We start from the raw sequence: 18,475 nt of genomic DNA on the forward strand, positions 1-18,475 counted from the left end.
CTGACATTTTGCACTTATGAGGAACTCTTGACCAATTTTTTATTATGTTCAAATTCTTGTAGCTAATTAACTGTTGAGGCTTAAAACCATCCCATTTCACTTGTCTTAATGTCTATCCCTTCTCTGTATGTAGCATATTTTCTAAGCTCTCAAACTGCATTTAAATTAGGCAGTCCATAAATGTTTTAAATATGTTACACTGAAGTCTGCATTTTTCAGAATATATATCAAAATCACTTATGTATTCATTAGTGTATAATTTTGTTCTTGTAGGTTCTCTTGTAAAGCTGGAATTTTTGCAGCCTTATAACAGTTATTGAGTTATTGAGACCTAAATTATATCTCAGCTTTTATAACTTTACAAACATGAAATTTATTTTGGAAGTGTCTGTAAGTTATCATGCAGGTACAAGGCAGGTTAAACTGAAAATTCATTAACTACATTATCAATCTAACACATTTATCCATAATGACATGACTCTGTTTATACCTTATTTATACTATTTTGGAGTTAATGCAGGGGTCACAGAGCTCTTCTGTTTTTTTTTTTTGGGGGGGGGGGGGTTGTGCTTACTTAATTGCTTAGTCTGCTTTTTAAAAATGTATTTACAGAATATGTAATATGTATATTTTAGGTTTGTGACTCTTTTTGCACCACCGACTCTAACACATAGCCTTAACCCTAACCAGAATTCTCATCTTATTTAAGCATTTATTATTTGAACATTTCTTTTCTCCCAGGCATTGCCACTAAGGATGGCAGTGCTCAAAAGGACAAAGACTTTCGTGGAAAAGCCCAGAAACAGGTGCAGTTTAACCCTGGCCAGACAAAAGCCAGTTGGAGGGTCAAAATCTTCACTGACCAGGAGTTTGAAGCATCAGAAACCTTTGCAATTCAGCTTTCTGAACCAGTGATGGCAGTTCTTGAGTATCCAGATAAAGCCACTGTAGAGATTGTGGACCCTGGTGATGGTAAGAATGAGTTCTGTAGGTGTTGTTTAGCTGCCACTCATGAGTAAGCATCACCATGTTACCCATAACCTTGTATTTCTACACAAGCCTAGAAGGAGAACAGAAAAAAAACATGACACAGCACATACATTGAACTAAATAGAGGCTTCGAGATACACTTATGCTACCAAATGTCAATTAACATATGCATTAACAAACACATACATTATTGATTATAATGATTAAATTGTGTGGTTTTGTTTTTGGTAATATACCATCACCGTTTTGATGTAATTCATTACAGTGTAATATACTGAGAAACTGTGTATAGCAACACATTGAGACTCTGTACTTACTTTGTACCTATTCAGTATGCATCAATACTGTCTTCCATTATGTAAGTACAGAGTATCAAATCATTGTTACTTTGTTGCTCAGTATAGTACCCTGTAATTAATGGAATTGTAACATTGTAACAGTGGTGATGTAACATAGTGTTACTTTTATGGCAATCAATGTAATGTGCCCTAATGCATTGTTGTTGTTTTTTTTCCCTTTTTTGTCTTTTGCAGAGTCCACTGTGTTCTTCCCTCAGGATGAGTATGTAATAGAGGAGGACATTGGAGAGCTGCTAATCCCTGTGCGCAGATCTGGAGACATTAGCCAAGAGCTCATGGTCATCTGTTACACACAGCAAGGTATAACCTGTCCTTTAGGGTTAAGGTTAGGTTTTTTGAATTTACAATGGCAACCCTCACCACAGTTGATGTGGATGAGCAAGAAGCCAAGGGTAAGGCACTAGCTGACACTTGTTAAGCACTGCTATTGTTTCCATTGATTACTGTTGTTTAGTTTTATCTGAATAAAACAATAACTAGTTGTGTTACTGAGGACCAGGCTTAGGCTGCAATGTAGCCGAGTCAATGGAATTCAAATTAGGGTTAGGGTTAGGTATAACCTGTCCATTTAGGATTAGGGTTAGGGTTAGGGTTAGGTATAATCTGTCCATTTAGCATTAGGGTTAGGGTTAGGTATAATCTGTCCATTTAGGATTAGGGTTAGGGTTAGGTATAATCTGTCCATTTAGGATTAGGGTTAGGGTTAGGTATAATCTGTCCATTTAGGATTAGGGTTAGGGCTAGGGTTAGGTATAATCTGTCCATTTAGGATTAGGGTTAGGGTTAGGTATAATCTGTCCATTTAGGATTAGGATTAGGGTTAGGGTTAGGGTTAGGTATAATCTGTCCATTTAGCATTAGGGTTAGGGTTAGGGTTAGGTATAATCTGTCCATTTAGGATTAGGGTTAGGGTTAGGTATAATCTGTCCATTTAGAATTAGGGTTAGGGTTAGGTATAATCTGTCCATTTAGGATTAGGATTAGGGTTAGGGTTAGGTATAATCTGTCCATTTAGCATTAGGGTTAGGGTTAGGGTTAGGTATAATCTGTCCATTTAGGATTAGGGTTAGGGTTAGGTATAATCTGTCCATTTAGGATTAGGGTTAGGGTTAGGGTTAGGTATAATCTGTCCCCTCTATTGCCTCCTGAGCATTAAATAAATGTCATAAATGTTGTGCATTTTTTGGTTAGTTCGTTTCCACTTCTTATGTCTTTTTGATATGGATGTCTTAATGAAATCATGTTATTTAGTGTAGAGGGTCCATTTATGTTACTTTTATATGATTAAACACGTACATTTTACATAATTTTTGATCAGGCACCGCCACAGGCACCATGCCTAGCACAGTGCTCTCCTACTCTGACTACATCACTCGGCCAGAGGACCACACCAGTGTGCTGCGCTTTGACAAGGATGAGCGGGAGAAGCCGTGCCGTATCATCATCATCGATGACTCACTGTATGAGGAAGAGGAGAACTTTAATGTGTCCCTGAGCATGCCTATGGGGGGCCAAGTGGGGGCAAGCTTCCCCAGTGCCAAGGTGCTCATCCTGGCAGACAGCAATGATGGTGAGCGTGTATACATGAGTTCATGGTGAGCGTGTGTAAATGAATACATGGTGAGTGTGTGTACATGAATACATGGTGAGTGTGTGTACATGAATACATGGTGAGTGTGTGTAAATGAGTTCATGAACAATAGCATATCTGCCCTTAAGAACCAAATGAGCCCATGGTGAGAAGCCTGTGTTATTATTTTAATAAATGTATTCTAAATATATAAGGATGTCCCTTTAATTACTTTCCCTTTCTTTATTTTTTACCAGGACTAGACTGGAAGAAAGATTATTAGAATGTATGATAACATAAAAAGAATATGTAAAACTTTATTTCAGATATCATGTTAAATGAAACCTTTTGTTTTTGCAGCTGAGCTATAGAAAGAAAAAAAGAAGTGAGCATTTGATAGACCAGAGTTGTCCACATTCCTCCAGCCTTCCAGTCACTGATCTGGTAACAGCAGACGTCAGATCAAGGCCATTTATGCTGCCATTTTAAAAAGAAAAACACCACTGAAAACTGCCTAAAAAGTCTAATGATGTCTGGTAATACTGGGGGTAATATTCTTTGGTAATATTCTCTTTATCAATGCTCACATTTTTCATTTTACTCTGCCTAAAATAATAGAGCAACAGAACAACTGCATTGAAGCCCCACATACAGACATAATGAATGAGCAGGAAAGATAAACATAGAGGAGATTATCTTGAAAATCTTTGGCCAGCCTTTTAGACTCAGAACCCAGAACAAGAGTGTCTGGTTTTCTCTAACAGTGTATGGAGATAATCAGAATTTGGCAATGCATGGAGTTCAGTATAACTGTTTGCTGTAACAATTAAGTTGTGTCACAGATTTTAGATTGCTGCATATAATGTACCCTCTTTACACTAACTCCACTCTGAATCCATGGCATTTTGGTCATCTTTAAAACTACAGACTGAGCCATGAGATTAACATTAAAATTAAAACAGCTGGAATCAAGTGGCCCTAATGAGCTGTAAAGCACTTTATTACTTTCTAATAAAGTGGAACAGACAAAGCCCTTGTCTTGATATGGAGGCAGTTCAGTGTGGATATTATATTATAGTATATTATATTATCTGCAGGTGGAGCAGGTCCACAATGGGTTCTCTCTTTGATGCCTGTGTGCCACCAACATGTACTTTTTTCACTCTCACCTTTACACACCATCAAATCCTTTTATGTCCCTTGAGCTTAGTGTGTCCAACCCTAAACTTCTGCAGCTACAAAAGCCTTCTCTTGTTTTCTTTGTGTGATTGGAGCCCAGTGAACCCTCCTATTCTCTCTGTCTGGTTGCTCTCTTAGTTCTTCAATTGTCCTTTCCTTCATTCTTTAGAAGCACTGAATGGTCTTGTATGGTTTTGTATGCAAGTCAGGTAACATGATAGCCCAAAACAAGAGGATGCAGCACAATAGAATCCAAGCAGGCACTATAATACACAGAAACCTCTGCAAGTGCTGGGTAGGGGGGTCATGTCCATGCAGGCAGAGACAGAGACTACAAAGAGATTGTTGTTTTCAGTTAAAAGCTACAAAGCTGGGGAAAGGAAATAAATGAAATATATATAATGAGCCTTTGGTACCATTTGGTAGTTGATTCTGAAAATTCAGAATGTAAATATTAGAGTGAGTGTACACTCCAGACATGGCATAACAACAAAATGTGTTGATTGAATTCTTGTCTAAATATTGAATACAGTTGAACATTGTTTTGTCTTTTCACTGTGCTGAGTCACTTCTGATTCTACTTTGCAGTTTAGTGATGATTAGAAATCACTCTCTCTTTCAGTGGTAGTCCCTTCTCTCTCCTTTCCAATGTCCTTCCACTGACAGATAAATGAGGGCAACCTCTCGTATTAGCGATTTGGAATCCAAGCTCAAGAAAGATGTATGGGCAAAGAAAACATGTACACTTCCAGCCTTTTCTTGCCTAATGTGACAGAACATTCATTCACACAATGTAGACCAGATCTCTGGCCAGGCTTCTTGGTGGGTCTAAGAGAGCCCAGATATGTGTGTGTGTGTGTGTGTGTGTGTGTGTGTGTGTGTGTGTGTGTGTGTGTGTGTGTGTGTGTGTGTGTGTGTGTGTGTGTGTGTGTGTGTGTGTGTGTGTGATAGGGGTTTGGGATCTTATTGTTATGTGTCTCTGTCCCATTCTAACTTTTTAAATTCCAAGTTTTTTCTTTCCATTCCACTCTCTCTTACACACACACACACACACACACACACACACACACACACACACACACACACACACACACAAACAAAAGTGAGTGTCTTGGCTGGGATAAGACACAGACTGTCTTGCCTTTCTGCTCTGGCTGGGTGTCAGGATATAAGGAGTGACAGTGGGCTTCCTGTGATTTTACTGGTGATGACACAGGACTTCTCTCTTCCTAATGTCCTAATGGGACAGTTGAAGGACTGAACTCACCTGCACATTCCCACTGCACTCAGTGAGCCTTATCTCTGCTCAAAGCTACACCCAGCAGTTATCTTGACAGGTTTCGTGGGATCTGTAATGGAATGTTAGAACATAATGATAATTTATCACAACTCTTTTGAAGGTCAAGCCAACTTAATAATAATAACTTGACTGTTTGAAATTGAGAACTTAATTGAATATAACTAAATGGTACACAATAATAGCACCGGAGTTAATTATTTCAAAATGTCCAGCCTCTAAAATGAAGAAAATAATTTGCAACATATGCCTGGAGGAAGCCAATAATAATCCAATTTTGTGATGTTATGTTAACAATGATCTAAATAAGATCAGAAATAATTATTATGTTTTAGAGTTGCTTTGTGAATTACCCATAGTGCTTGATCTCTCTGTGCCTTGCAGAGCCGTCCCTGTTTTTTGGGGAGATGGAGTACACTGTGGATGAGAGCGCAGGCCATGTGGAGGTGAGGGTGTGGAGGACAGGAACAGACCTCTCCAAGACAGCCACAGTCACTGTGCGCTCACGGAAGATGGAGCCTGTCTCAGCTGAAGGTGAGAACACTGCTAAAGGGAAGAACACTGGAAAGTTTGAAGAAATTATATACATTAATGAAACCAAAAATGCAAAAGATGTCAACACTAAACATGGATTTTTATTTTCTCATTGTATGCCACATTATGACCATATATTGGATACATTGTTTAAAAACCTTTTTTACATTCACACACACACACACACACACACACACACACACACACACACACACACACACACACACACACACATAATTTAAGATCAGGTAAAGTTCAATTATTACATCTTGTTTTGTCTGTCTGTCTCCAGCGGGTCTGGATTATGTTGGCATCAGTCGTAACCTGGATTTTGCACCTGGCGTGACCATGCAGACATTCCGCGTGACCATCCTGGATGACCTGGGTCGCCCTGAGCTTGAAGGCCCAGAGAAGTTTGAACTGGTGTTGCGCATGCCTATGAATGCAGTCCTCGGAGAGCCCAGCAAGACCCTCATCACCATAAACGACACCATTACTGATCGTAAGCATGGAAGCCCTTGTCACACTACACCTCTCATTGATCCATTCAGTAATATGCATGCTCCCTAGCCTGGACACTAGCTTCTTAGCATTAATGACTTGCAGCCAGATTGACCTTATCAAAAAATGTATTCCATTTAAAATACACTATATGGACAAAATATTGGAATATACCTCTAAATCACTAAATTCAGGTTTTTCATCACTCCCAAAATCAAACACCTAGCCATGCAGTCTGTCTTCACAAACATTTGTGAAGGAATGGGTTTTTCTAAAGAGATCACTGAATTTGGGCTTGGTAATGTAATAGGATGCCACCAATGCAACAAGTCCATTCATGAAATTTCTTCCCTCCTAGTGATTCCATGATCAACTTGAGTGTTATTATTGAAAAGTGTATAGCTGTTGTAAGAACTTGTCATGCTGTGAAGTGCCAGTGATTTAGTAAGGATTTTTTCCCCTTGTTTGTCAGTTCCCAGAGTACAGTTTCGGGAGGCGGAGTATAATGTAGATGAAGCTGATGGTGAGGTGAGGGCAATGGTGTACCGCAGTGGTGACATTAGTCAGACATCGACCGTCCGCTGCTACACCCGCCAAGGTTCTGCCCAGGTCATGATGGACTACAGCGAGCGACCCAACACTGACGCTTCCATCATTACTTTCCTGCCAGGTCAGTAACATTTCTTTTATCTATAAGTTTTCATTCATACACTCATTCAGTTATTTAGTATTATGTCAAGGAAAGAGAAATAAATAAATATCTGAACATTTGCCCTCACCCTTTTTGTGTGTGTGTGTGTGTGTGTGTGTGTGTGTGTGTGTGTGTGTGTGTGTGCATGTGGTGTGTGTGTGTGTATGTGTGTGTGTGTCTATAGGGGAGAACGAGAAGCTATGTGTAGTGGTGCTGGTGGATGACTCTCTTCATGAGGATGATGAAGAATTCCGTTTGGTTCTGGGCACGCCCAGGAGCAAGTCGCCCTACGGAGCTGCAGTTGGAGATCAAAAGGAAACTCTGGTCACGATCACAGACAAGAAGGACAGTGAGTCAACTAGCAATCTGAGTGCTGAAAATACAGACACAGCTAAACAAAAAACTTGAAAAGCTTAAAAAATGTAAATGCTTAAAATTTGACCTGGCCTCTAAGCTATACATGAGAATTTTATATTTCTCTCCTTCAGAGGCCATCATCAGATTCTCTGAGACGAAGTACAGTGTGAAGGAGCCACAGGTTGCTGGTGAGATTGCAGTGGTAAAGATTCCTGTTCTCCGTCTGGGTGACACTTCCAAGGGTTCGGTGGTGAGAGTTCATACCAAAGATGGCTCTGCTACGTCAGGAAAAGACTACAACCCCCTGTCTCAAGGTCAGCAGTTCTAGCATACTAAAACACTGTTATGGTTGGATTAGTTTTACCCATGGAGGTACTATAATTTAACTACTGACTGATGAAATTCACTATTTTAATACAATGTCAATGTCTAGTGTTATTACAACAAAGTGTTATTACAAGTCATTCTGTTTGAAATGATATTGTACATGTACCTTCATCTATATTGCTTAGTCAAATCCCTTACAAATTACATTAATGAATTTCCCTGTATTAACTAATCTCAAATAAAGCTAAAGAGCATTTTAGCATTTTATCTATAGTGCTTCTCTCCCTCCACTGGTTGGACATGATATCTGTGAATGCTTACGTTTGCGTGTGTGTGTGTGTGTGTGTGTGTGTGTGTGTGTGTGTGTGTGTGTGTGTGTGTGTGTGTGTGTGTGTGTGCGCGTGTGTGTGTGTGTGTGTGTGTGTGTGTGTATGTATGTATTTGTGTAGATGTGGAGTTTAAGGAAGGGGAGACAGAGCATGTGGTTGAGGTTCAGGTTCTGTATGATGGGCAGAGGGAGATCCGTGAGGCCTTCACAGTCCACCTGAAACCTGACGAGTACATGGTGGCCGAGACACAGGTCAGAGGTCACAGACTGCACAAATATCCCCACTGATTCCATAGCGCAAACCCGCCCATACACACGGTAATATGCCTTTGCCTCACTTACTAAAATAGTCATATGGCAGCTGCCTATGTCAGCAGGAGCCAGTTACTGTCTCCTGTAGAGACAGTCGCTGTCTCTCCCCCCTGCTCTGTGTGATAGGAATGTGTCTCAGAGGATGGACCAAACTATAAACAGAGTTCAGAGTCTATGACAAACATATAGCCATCAGCTGGACAGGCCTACAGCAGATATGTGCAATACCACCTATTTGTTTAGCATCTTTCATTTTTTATCACAAAAGCATGCACAAATTTGAGGATTGTATAATCTAGCATCCCAAGTTATCATCTTCTTGCTTTTTGTGATTTGTAAGGTGGTGATACCCTTTGTAAGTTTTGTGAGTGGGATTAGGGGTTAGGGTTTGTGTTAGGGTGTAACACACACACACACACACACACACACTAACCCTAGTTGGGTGTGCTGATCATTTGAGACATGGCTGACAGCCAGGTGTTTGTTTTTCTCCCTCCTCAGATGAGCAAAGCCATTGTGTACATTGAAGAAATGGATAGTGTGGCTGATGTCACCTTCCCGGCTGTGCCTCAGGTTGTGTCTCTGCTCACATATGATGACACAGCTCGAGCCAGGGAACATCCTCATCCTCCTACTGGCTACCCAGTAGTGTGTGTGACGGTGAGGATAACACACACACACACACACACACACACACACACACACACACACACACACACACACACACGCACACACACCTAAACACACACACACACACACACACACGCACAAATAGTAGTGCCTTTGGTCAAAATGAATCCCAGACAGCGCATATTTAAAATGAAACATTTTGTGCTTGTAATTCATACTAATTTATTATTTTTGAAACTGTATCGAAAGCCGTATAGTGTACAAACAAATGCTAAAAGTGAACTCTATCTCTTGCCTTTGGAATTTTCTGAACTGTTTCTCTCCTTCTTCTTAATGTTCCCTTAGGCTTGCAACCCAAAATACTCTGAATTTGACAAGACTGGTTCCATCTGCGCAGTGGAAAACATCAATGACACCCTGACTCAGTACCGGTGGCTCGTCAGCGCCCCCAGTGGGCCAGACGGTGTCACTAGCCCCATGCGTGAGGTAGACACTAACACCTTCTTCACCAACACCAAGTCTATCACACTGGACTCCATCTACTTCCAGGCGGGCTCACGTGTTCAATGTGCTGCACGGGCCTTCAATGCCAATGGTGATGCTGGCCTGGAGCTCAGCTCCCCCATCGTGGTCATCAGCTCTGAGGAGGGTGAGTCTCTTTGATGTAATGGCCCGAGTGCCGCAGGGCACAGAGTAGGATGCACAGACTCCCTTGACAGAGATAGACATTTATTAACATACAATACAGACAACGGTGGGACTCACACATAACATAAACAGTTAACATGAATACACATATAACTATCTTAAACAACATGAACATCAACAATGGCTACATGAACAATGACCAACAATGATGAACACACCGACAGGGGTTTAAATACATACAGACACACATAACACTAAACCGTGTGCAGGTGTATGCTATCAATGTGAATCCCACTGCATGCGACGGGCCGTACCACATGACCAGTGGCAAGGGGAACATTCCGTGACTGTTGAAAAGTAATGTAAAAGAAAGGTGACTGAAATTGAACTAAAATTAATTTAAAGAAACAAAATGAAAAATTAAATAACATTTCTACAAAATAAACATGATTAATAAAAGATTTGCATAAAGTCAGACCTGTAGAATAGCAGTGCAAAACTATCCCTGGAGGCTAAAAACAGTGTCAATAACTTAATTAATATGAAAGGCACAAATATGCATAGATAAGAAGAACAGATATGTATATATTTAGGACCTAGGTCATTTAATGATTTGTATGTAAGTAGCAATATTTTATAATCTGTTTTGAAACTCACCAGAAGCTATTGTAATGACCTGTAAACTGAAGAAATGTGTTCATACCTCTCTTGTTAATACTCAGGCATTCTGAATAACGACTGTTCCAGGAAGTGCTGTCTATGACACAGTTGACCAGAGTATTCCAGCCTATATGCAAGAATACTTTGGCCAACTGTGTCATAGGCAGCACTAAGGTCCAATAACACCAGAACCAATATTATGTCTTCACCAGAGTTTTGGTGCTGTGGTATGGCTGGTATCTTGATTAGAACCAAAGGTCTACAATTCCCAGAAACACACACTATTATTGAACTGGGATGAGCAAAGCAAAATTGTAATAGTTCCTGTTGTTTTCTGTAGGACTTTGCCAGCCCCGTATTCCTGGTACTGTTGGTGCTGAACCATTCTCTGCAAAAGTCCGTTACACTGGCTCAGATGATCCTGATTATCCCAACCTTATTAAACTCACTGTAACCATGCCACATATGGATGGTGAGTATAGTCTTGGTGCAATAAATAAATAAATAAATAACACAAAAAAACACAAAACACAAAACACCTGTGCTAAAAACTTACTTCATGTCTGTATTTGACCAAAAACCTGTCTAGTGTTTGTTGCTGTACTTACCTAATAATCTTTCTAAAGGGTGAGAAGAACCACCTCTCTCCTACTTCTCTGAAATAAATATTTCAGTGCTAAACCTCATAGACATTGTCATGCAGCATTTAGAATAGTTTAACATGGTTTATGGGTGTTTATTTTTGTAAAGTTCTTAGGTTTGATGTTACAGGCTAAAACCTCTTGCATGGCATAATCCCAGGGCATGGTTTATGTGTCACTTGACCAAGGTATGACCAAACCAAATATTTGACCAAAATATCAATAAAATATGCCTTTTGAGGTTTAGCACTGGAGTGCTCCTTTAATGGTTCAGCTTGCAGCAAGTGCTAGTTAGTATTCCTGGAAAGCCATAAAGGTGAATGCCCTCCAAAGGTAACCCTATACCTAGATACAGAGAACATCTGTTCAGTTTAATCACACTGCTGCTTTTTCCCTGCTTCCCTCAGGAATGCTGCCAGTCATCTCCACACGTCCACTCTCCAACTTTGAGTTAACGCTGAGTCCAGATGGCACACGTGCCGGAAACCACCGCTGCTCCAATCTGCTGGACTTCAATGAGATCTACACAGGACATGGTTTCATCACGGATGCCACAAAAAACCCAGAGATCATTGGCGAGACGGCACCATACCAGTACAGTGTGGTGATGCGCAGTGCCAACTCCTTGCGCTTCTACCGAAGCCTGAATCTGGAGGCCTGTCTGTGGGAGTTTAGCAGCTACTATGACATGTCCGAACTGCTCAATGAGTGCGGCGGATCCATCAGCACCGATGGGCAGGTGAGGCTGACTGGTCTAGGAATGCCATGACATCTGGCTGGTGGCAATGTTTGTTGATGAGTGGGTCTGTTTGTGGGATATGTGTAAGGTTAAGGTTAAATAGATGTCACTGTTTTTGTATACAGATGTATGCATTATCCAGGATGTATGCAGGGATGTGTCATGCTAAAGAGACAAGTACACCAGTGCTCTTTGAGGTTTACCACCAGAAAATGTCTATAGAGAGCTGAAATAGTATTTCATGGAGAAAGGAGTTTAATCTGTACTGGAATGTTGAAACCAGCGAAGTTTGGAGTTAAAAAGGGTCTGCTCATGACATGACATCTGTGAAAACTTAATGATGGGGCAGTGGTAGCCTAGTGATTAAGGTGCTTGTCTAGTAATTGCAAGGTTGCCAGTTCAAGCCCCACCACCAAATTGCCACTGTTGAGCCCTTGAACAAGACCCTTAACTCTCAATTGCTCAAAGTGTATTCAGTCATAATTGTAAGCTTGGATAAAAGTATCAGCTAAATGTAAATAATGATGGCAGGGAAGGGCTTTAGCTCTTCACATCACACTCAGAGGTTGGTGCTTAACCTTGCAACAGGACAATGACATGAAATGTCTAAATCAATTATGGTGTGTGTTAAGGCTAATAGGTTTATTGCTCCTTACTAGGGAAGCATGATATACTAAAAATACTGTATCATTTCAAATCCAAATTGCATGAGTTCTGAATTAAACCAACAAAATCTTTGTCATTGTCAATTTACTTATGGATAGCCCTGACTGTTAAATGTATGTGCACTTACATACATATATGTGAAAAGGTTTTCCTCTTTACTTCTTCTTTTACATTAGGACAGCTGTGGGCATCTACAGCCCTTCCTAAGAGAAGGAAAAGCACTACACTGTGCAGCACTCTGGGCTCAGAAATAGAGCTGTGGACCTCTTCTTTCATTTTATAATGCATTTCTGTTCACGCTTTCCTCATTGACTATGTTAATGCCCTTAATATGAATGTGTGTTTGTGTGTAGGTGCTGAATCTGGTCCAGTCCTATGTCACTCTCCGTGTGCCTCTCTTCGTGTCCTATGTGTTCCACTCTCCTGTTGCTGTTGGTGGCTGGCAGCACTTTGACCTTCAGTCTGAGTTGCGACTTACTTTTGTGTATGACACCGCCATCTTATGGCAGGACGGAATTGGTAGCCCACCAGAGGCTGAATTGCAAGGTAGTCTTTTTACACACACTGCCATCTACTGGTTGTCTCCAGAGTGATTTAAAATACAAGCATCAACTGTGTCAGTAAGTCATGTGATGCTTATCTGATGGTTATCTAATGATGGGATAACAATAAAGACATGACAGCAATTCCAGTATAAGTAGTTCTTATATATGTTATGGACCCTTACTTGTCTCATGACATTTGCCACTTTTATTTATTTAATCATTTTTATTTTGTGCAACCAAACCTCCACAGGTGCTATGTATCCCACCAGCATGAGGATCAATGAGGAAGGTCGACTGGTGGTCAACTTTAAGACAGAGGCACGCTTCAGGGGACAGTTTGTAATGTCGCACCCAGGTAAACAGTCCACCTCTTTTATTCCCACAGGCAGGCTTGCAGTGGTTCATGTTGACAGGTTCCTCTCTATAACCTTCTCCTATTGGGTGGCATCTCTCTGGCCCCAGGTTTATTTTAGCTGCTATATCCAGCCTGCAACTTAATGACTGTGACCTTTGTGTGTGGCAGAAGCAGGGTCATTCAATCCAGTCACTCCCAAGGTTTTCTATCTGGGTATATATGTATTTGTTTCAGAGCCATGCAAGAAAGTAGAGGTGTTTTGTGGTATTAACAGTGTTTGCCGGATTCTGTAGATTTTGATATTTGTTTTAGCTTCGGTACTAAGTTTAATTTATTCATGAAGTGCAATTCAGCAGAATTGCATATATAACTTTATCTGTATAACTGTCATATATTAGTAGTGGATTAGCTGTATAATTTCAAACTGCTTCTGTGGTGTGTGGGTAAAGTAATAATTTCTGTTGGTCTTCAGGAAGCAGCCTGTCATCCATGGTGATGTCGGCTGATCATCCTGGGCTCACATTCACTCTCTTGCTGGTCCGAACTGAGCCCACACACAACCAGCCAACGCAGCAGTGGAATTTTGTGTCTGACTTTGCTGTGAGTACTCTGTGATTAAGGCATTGTTATATACATAAATATATGGTGATTTCCTCCTGTTATGTGCTTGTACCAATAAATGGGGCTGTGGTAACTCAGTGGTTAAGGTACTTGATTTGTTAATTGGAAGGGTGCTGGTTCAAGTTGCCACTGTTGGGCCCTTGAGCAAGGCCCTTAACCCTCAATTGCTCAACATGTTCTCACTCATAATTATAAGTCACTTTGGATAAAAGTGTCAGGTAAATGCCATACCTGCATTGACTCTTTTTATGTTGCTAGTGTAAAAAACTAGTATAGCAGAATTCAGTGAGAATATGTGTCAGAACTGAGGTTTTTGTGTGTGTGTGTGTGTGTGTGTGTGTGTGTGTGTGTGTGTGTGTGTGTGTGTGTGTGTGACTAGGTTAGAGACTACTCTGGTACTTACACAGTGAAGCTGATTCCCTGTAGTGCCTCTCCACATGGAGAGTTCAGTATCCCACCCGTGTGCCATCCCAGAGAGCCGCTCACCTTTGACATAGACATCCGCTTCCAGCAGGTCAGACCCACATCCAGCACCCAGCACTCCCTCTAAACTCTGGAGTGTGTGTGTGTGTGTGTGTGTGTGTGTGTGTTTATATATATATATATAAAAAAAAAAAAAAAAAAAAAAAAAAAATATATATATATATATATATATATATATATATATATATATATATATATATATATATTTTATATATATATATATATATATATATATATATATACACACCTTATGTACCTTAACCCTTAACTCTTTTTGTTGTTTGATGCCCCACATAAAGAGAGCCCCACATAAAATTTGCTGCATTCATTTAATTTAATATTTTACCTATTAAACCATTAAACAAGTGTGTTAAACAGTGTCTGACAGTGATATCTTGACTGTCAGTTTATCTATATCATATTCAGTTGTACTTTCAGACAGCAGTGTAGAATCAGTTGAAGGCTCAGAGTGAGGTATGTGAAACTCTGACACCTGTTTTCCCTCTCAGGTAAGTGATCCTGTGGCAGCAGAGTTCAGTCTGAACACTCAGATGTTTCTGTTGTCTAAAAAAGAACTGTGGCTGTCAGATGGCTCCATGGGATTTGGAGAAGGCACAGATACTGCTTTTACTGAAGGTAAGGCAATACTTCAGATCTCAGTTCAATTCACCTTTCATTAAAATAAATACATTTCTGATGTACTGATGTGCAACAGAGTGTTCACATATAGAACACCAGGTCAGCTATTTAAAATGAATGTGGTGTTTTTTCTAATTCAGGTATACAGACTTTAAGGATGAATAGCTTTTTTTACTAACAGCAATACTTATTCTAGCAATTTAATTTTTACATACTACAGTCAAATTAGAAGTGTTAACAACTGGTATTATTACTATAATCTTATCATTGCAAATTGTACATGCCAAAGTGGTAGCGATACTATTGGGAACTATGTTGAGAATGATTTGTGAACCTTTTTGGTTGTTGTGCAGGCTCCATGATATACGGCCGTGTAATGGTGGATCCCGTGCAGAACTTGGGAGATTCATTCTCCTGTAGCATCGAAAAGGTTTTTCTGTGCACAGGCACAGATGGATATGTGCCAAAGTATAACCCTACTAATAAGGAGTATGGCTGTTTGGCTGACACCCCCTCATTGCTCTACAGGTTCAAGATCTTGGTATGCCTTTTTTTATTTATCTCATGTCTGGGTGTAACATTAGATGTAGAATGGTTTTCATTGAACTCAGAACTTACAAATGAATAAGGTATTGATTTGGCTCAATTTGATTTTTTTTTCATGGGGAATTATATATGTTCTTTGGTACCAGAACCATCAGAATCATGATTTGATTACATTATTAAGAATACATATTAGGGATTGGTCTGGCTGGGTTCCTAATTAGTGAACTGAATGGCCCTCATCACATGCAGTAATGTTGAATTTACTGTTGTTATATCTGTTGGCTCAATAGGATAAAGCCCAGCCTGAAACCCAGGCTATAGCCTTTGGAGATGTGCAGTTTGATGCCACACTAGCACTGGACACTCCTGGAGCCTTTCCACTGATTCAACAGCCTGGATCAGATGGGTTTACCCTATCCTCATCCCCACTCTTCCAGGTCAGAAATTTGCTTTTAGTTACATTCTCAGAGACCATGCAGACATTTTGTTTGCCACTGATGTCTTAAAGTATTTTATAGTCTTTAGTGTGCTTTGTTATTATAAAATAAGTTTAATTGCTGTGTTATATTGTAAAAATAATTAATAAGGGTAAAGAAAAGAAAACATAAAGGTATGATATGATTACTGGAGGAGAATGCAGATAAAATTCAAAAGAATTGTTTATCATTTAGGTGGCTGCCGGTAGGGAATGGTTCATCCACACTATATACATGGTGCGCTCCAGAGAGAATGCTAACCGTGGCATTGGCAAGAGAAGCCTGGAGTACCACCACAGCATTTCCTCTGCCCTACCTGAGAATGGTGCTATGACCCGTCACCGCCGGGCAGTGCCCGACCCAGAGGCTTTGGACATTGGTGTGGAAAACAACCGTGGTACAAATATCCAGCACATTGCACTCGACCGTTCTGACCGGCTCAGGGTGAGCCAGCGCAAGCCATGGGGCCATGAAATGTACCAGGAGCGCCCCTTGGTGGAGGGAAGCTTGGGTAAAGAGCCTGGCTATGACTCTGCTCTGTCTGCCAGCATGCCCACACTGCTGGGAGTGGCTGGACTGATCCTCCTGATGTGTTTGGTGGTGATTTTAGTGGCTCTCTTGCTACGGTGGAAAAGAAAAGAGAAGGAGCAGCCACCTTACTCCACCTCTTCTTGCTCAGCCTACAGCAGCAGCAACAGCAGAGAGGCCATGAGAATGAGACAGAGTGGGGACAGTTCTGAGGTTTAGATATTGACACTGAGGCCTTCCCTGTTCACATGTTCCAGCCTACCATCATTACATCATTATGTTGTTGCCCTCCTCGGGAGCAATACAATTGAAAGAGAGGGTGTGTTAGCTTCAGAACAATTAAAAACATAGAAGAACGAGACTGGAATAATGTTAGTATTCAGTCCTATGTAAAGGTTAGGGTTAACCCTAAACCTAATTCTAACCCATCCCATGTAAGGCTCAGTCACTGTGCCAGTGACATTTTAAGTCATCAATACTTTTAACCTTATCCCCAACAAGCACTGAGAACTTTCATTAATTCAACAGAAAATCAGAAGATTGAAACAGTGGAACATTTTTAATTTTAAAAATTTGAAGGCTCATAGTGCCAACATGATGAGCAAATATGTGCTTTACTGTTAATTTACCATGACCTATTCATTTAGATTGGATACTTTAAATTCGTATGTGCCTCTGCACTTTTTATAAAATGACACACATAAATCACAAATTGTCAATCTGCACATCAATTTCCTGGCAAATGGCCATTTTGAGACTTTTATTAAAGATGTAAAATAAAAAATTATGCTCTTTTTATAGTAAAATTTATATTGCATCCCTGTGCATCATAGGTCTGCAGTCCTTTAATCTGAATTAAGAATTTGATCCTGGTCAGGACTGAGATTTGTTGTGAGAGAAAAATAGGTTAATTGTAGTATCCTTCTTTTAAATTTAATCAATAAACCTTTTTGAATGTGTGTAGGATATATTTTGTGATAAAGATAGATGTAGGAAAGCTGGCTTGTTCAATCATTTATAAAATAAATGTATGTATTTTTATATTCACGACACTGTTGTGTACAAGAGTGTACACCAGTTTTCCCATGACAACAGACCATTATTATGGTGCTATGGAAAGAGATGTTTAATTTGAACAGTTTTAACAAAGTGCATAATTATTCAGACTTTAATAGTTTTTATACATTTTCAGGATGTGTGAATATGTGGTTCAGGATTACACAGAATGTCTAGTGTGCTGGTGTGTATGATAATTATCATAAGTATGTATGCAAATACTTATATATACACCATCAAATAGGACAAAGACAATAGAAGGTATTATTACATCCTGATATAACTTGAAAAGTTCTGAAACACAGGTCTTGGTTGTTACATGATTGTTACACGCTGTTAATTTGTGTCTCAGAAAATATAATTGGTTAAAAATGTAACAAAGCCTCATTTAATGCTAAATAAATGTTCATATTAAGGTGCTCATGTTAAATGTTGATTTATATGGTCTCAAAAGGTCATGCATATATGTGTGTTGTGTGTGTGTGTGTGTGTGTGTGTGTGTGTGTGTGTGTGTGTGTGTGTGTGTGTGTGTGTGTGTGTGTGTGTGTGCGTGTGTGTAGTATACAACATCTCCTAAGAAACAGGATATTTCAGACAGAACTCCTGTGCACAGCTGATGAAGGACCCCTGTCCTAAACATCCTGTTCATTTGGAAACCTTCCTACACTGACAATTTATTGCCTGGCTTGGGCCTGGGTTATTGCTTAGGCCCTCTTTAGCCACCAGATGGAGACACAGGGCTGCATCACAGTAATCAAGAGAAATTAGTAACACATGTTTGACCAGAGGCTGGGCCC

General features: G+C 40.1%; 1 protein-coding gene across 1 annotated transcript in view; it reads left to right on the plus strand.

The window, feature by feature from the left end:
- The window catches only part of frem3 (Fras1 related extracellular matrix 3), a 33,890-nt gene extending 15,664 nt beyond the window's left edge, over positions 1 to 18,226 (plus strand). The window contains exons 4-24 of the mRNA XM_027031429.3: positions 742 to 972; positions 1,524 to 1,649; positions 2,668 to 2,919; positions 5,780 to 5,929; positions 6,222 to 6,431; positions 6,903 to 7,100; positions 7,306 to 7,470; positions 7,610 to 7,792; positions 8,255 to 8,385; positions 8,947 to 9,105; positions 9,421 to 9,724; positions 10,724 to 10,855; positions 11,432 to 11,763; positions 12,783 to 12,975; positions 13,225 to 13,329; positions 13,802 to 13,929; positions 14,330 to 14,464; positions 14,943 to 15,069; positions 15,426 to 15,613; positions 15,909 to 16,055; positions 16,290 to 18,226. Coding sequence (XP_026887230.3) covers positions 742 to 972; positions 1,524 to 1,649; positions 2,668 to 2,919; positions 5,780 to 5,929; positions 6,222 to 6,431; positions 6,903 to 7,100; positions 7,306 to 7,470; positions 7,610 to 7,792; positions 8,255 to 8,385; positions 8,947 to 9,105; positions 9,421 to 9,724; positions 10,724 to 10,855; positions 11,432 to 11,763; positions 12,783 to 12,975; positions 13,225 to 13,329; positions 13,802 to 13,929; positions 14,330 to 14,464; positions 14,943 to 15,069; positions 15,426 to 15,613; positions 15,909 to 16,055; positions 16,290 to 16,841 — 4,148 coding nt within the window. The 3' untranslated portion in view covers positions 16,842 to 18,226. The remainder of the gene's footprint in view (positions 1 to 741; positions 973 to 1,523; positions 1,650 to 2,667; positions 2,920 to 5,779; positions 5,930 to 6,221; positions 6,432 to 6,902; positions 7,101 to 7,305; positions 7,471 to 7,609; positions 7,793 to 8,254; positions 8,386 to 8,946; positions 9,106 to 9,420; positions 9,725 to 10,723; positions 10,856 to 11,431; positions 11,764 to 12,782; positions 12,976 to 13,224; positions 13,330 to 13,801; positions 13,930 to 14,329; positions 14,465 to 14,942; positions 15,070 to 15,425; positions 15,614 to 15,908; positions 16,056 to 16,289) is intronic.
- Positions 18,227 to 18,475: the final 249 nt, after the last annotated feature.

Source organism: Electrophorus electricus, chromosome 12, assembly GCF_041902795.1.
Source record: "Electrophorus electricus isolate QZ-2024a chromosome 12, ASM4190279v1, whole genome shotgun sequence".
NCBI lineage: Eukaryota > Metazoa > Chordata > Actinopteri > Gymnotiformes > Gymnotidae > Electrophorus > Electrophorus electricus.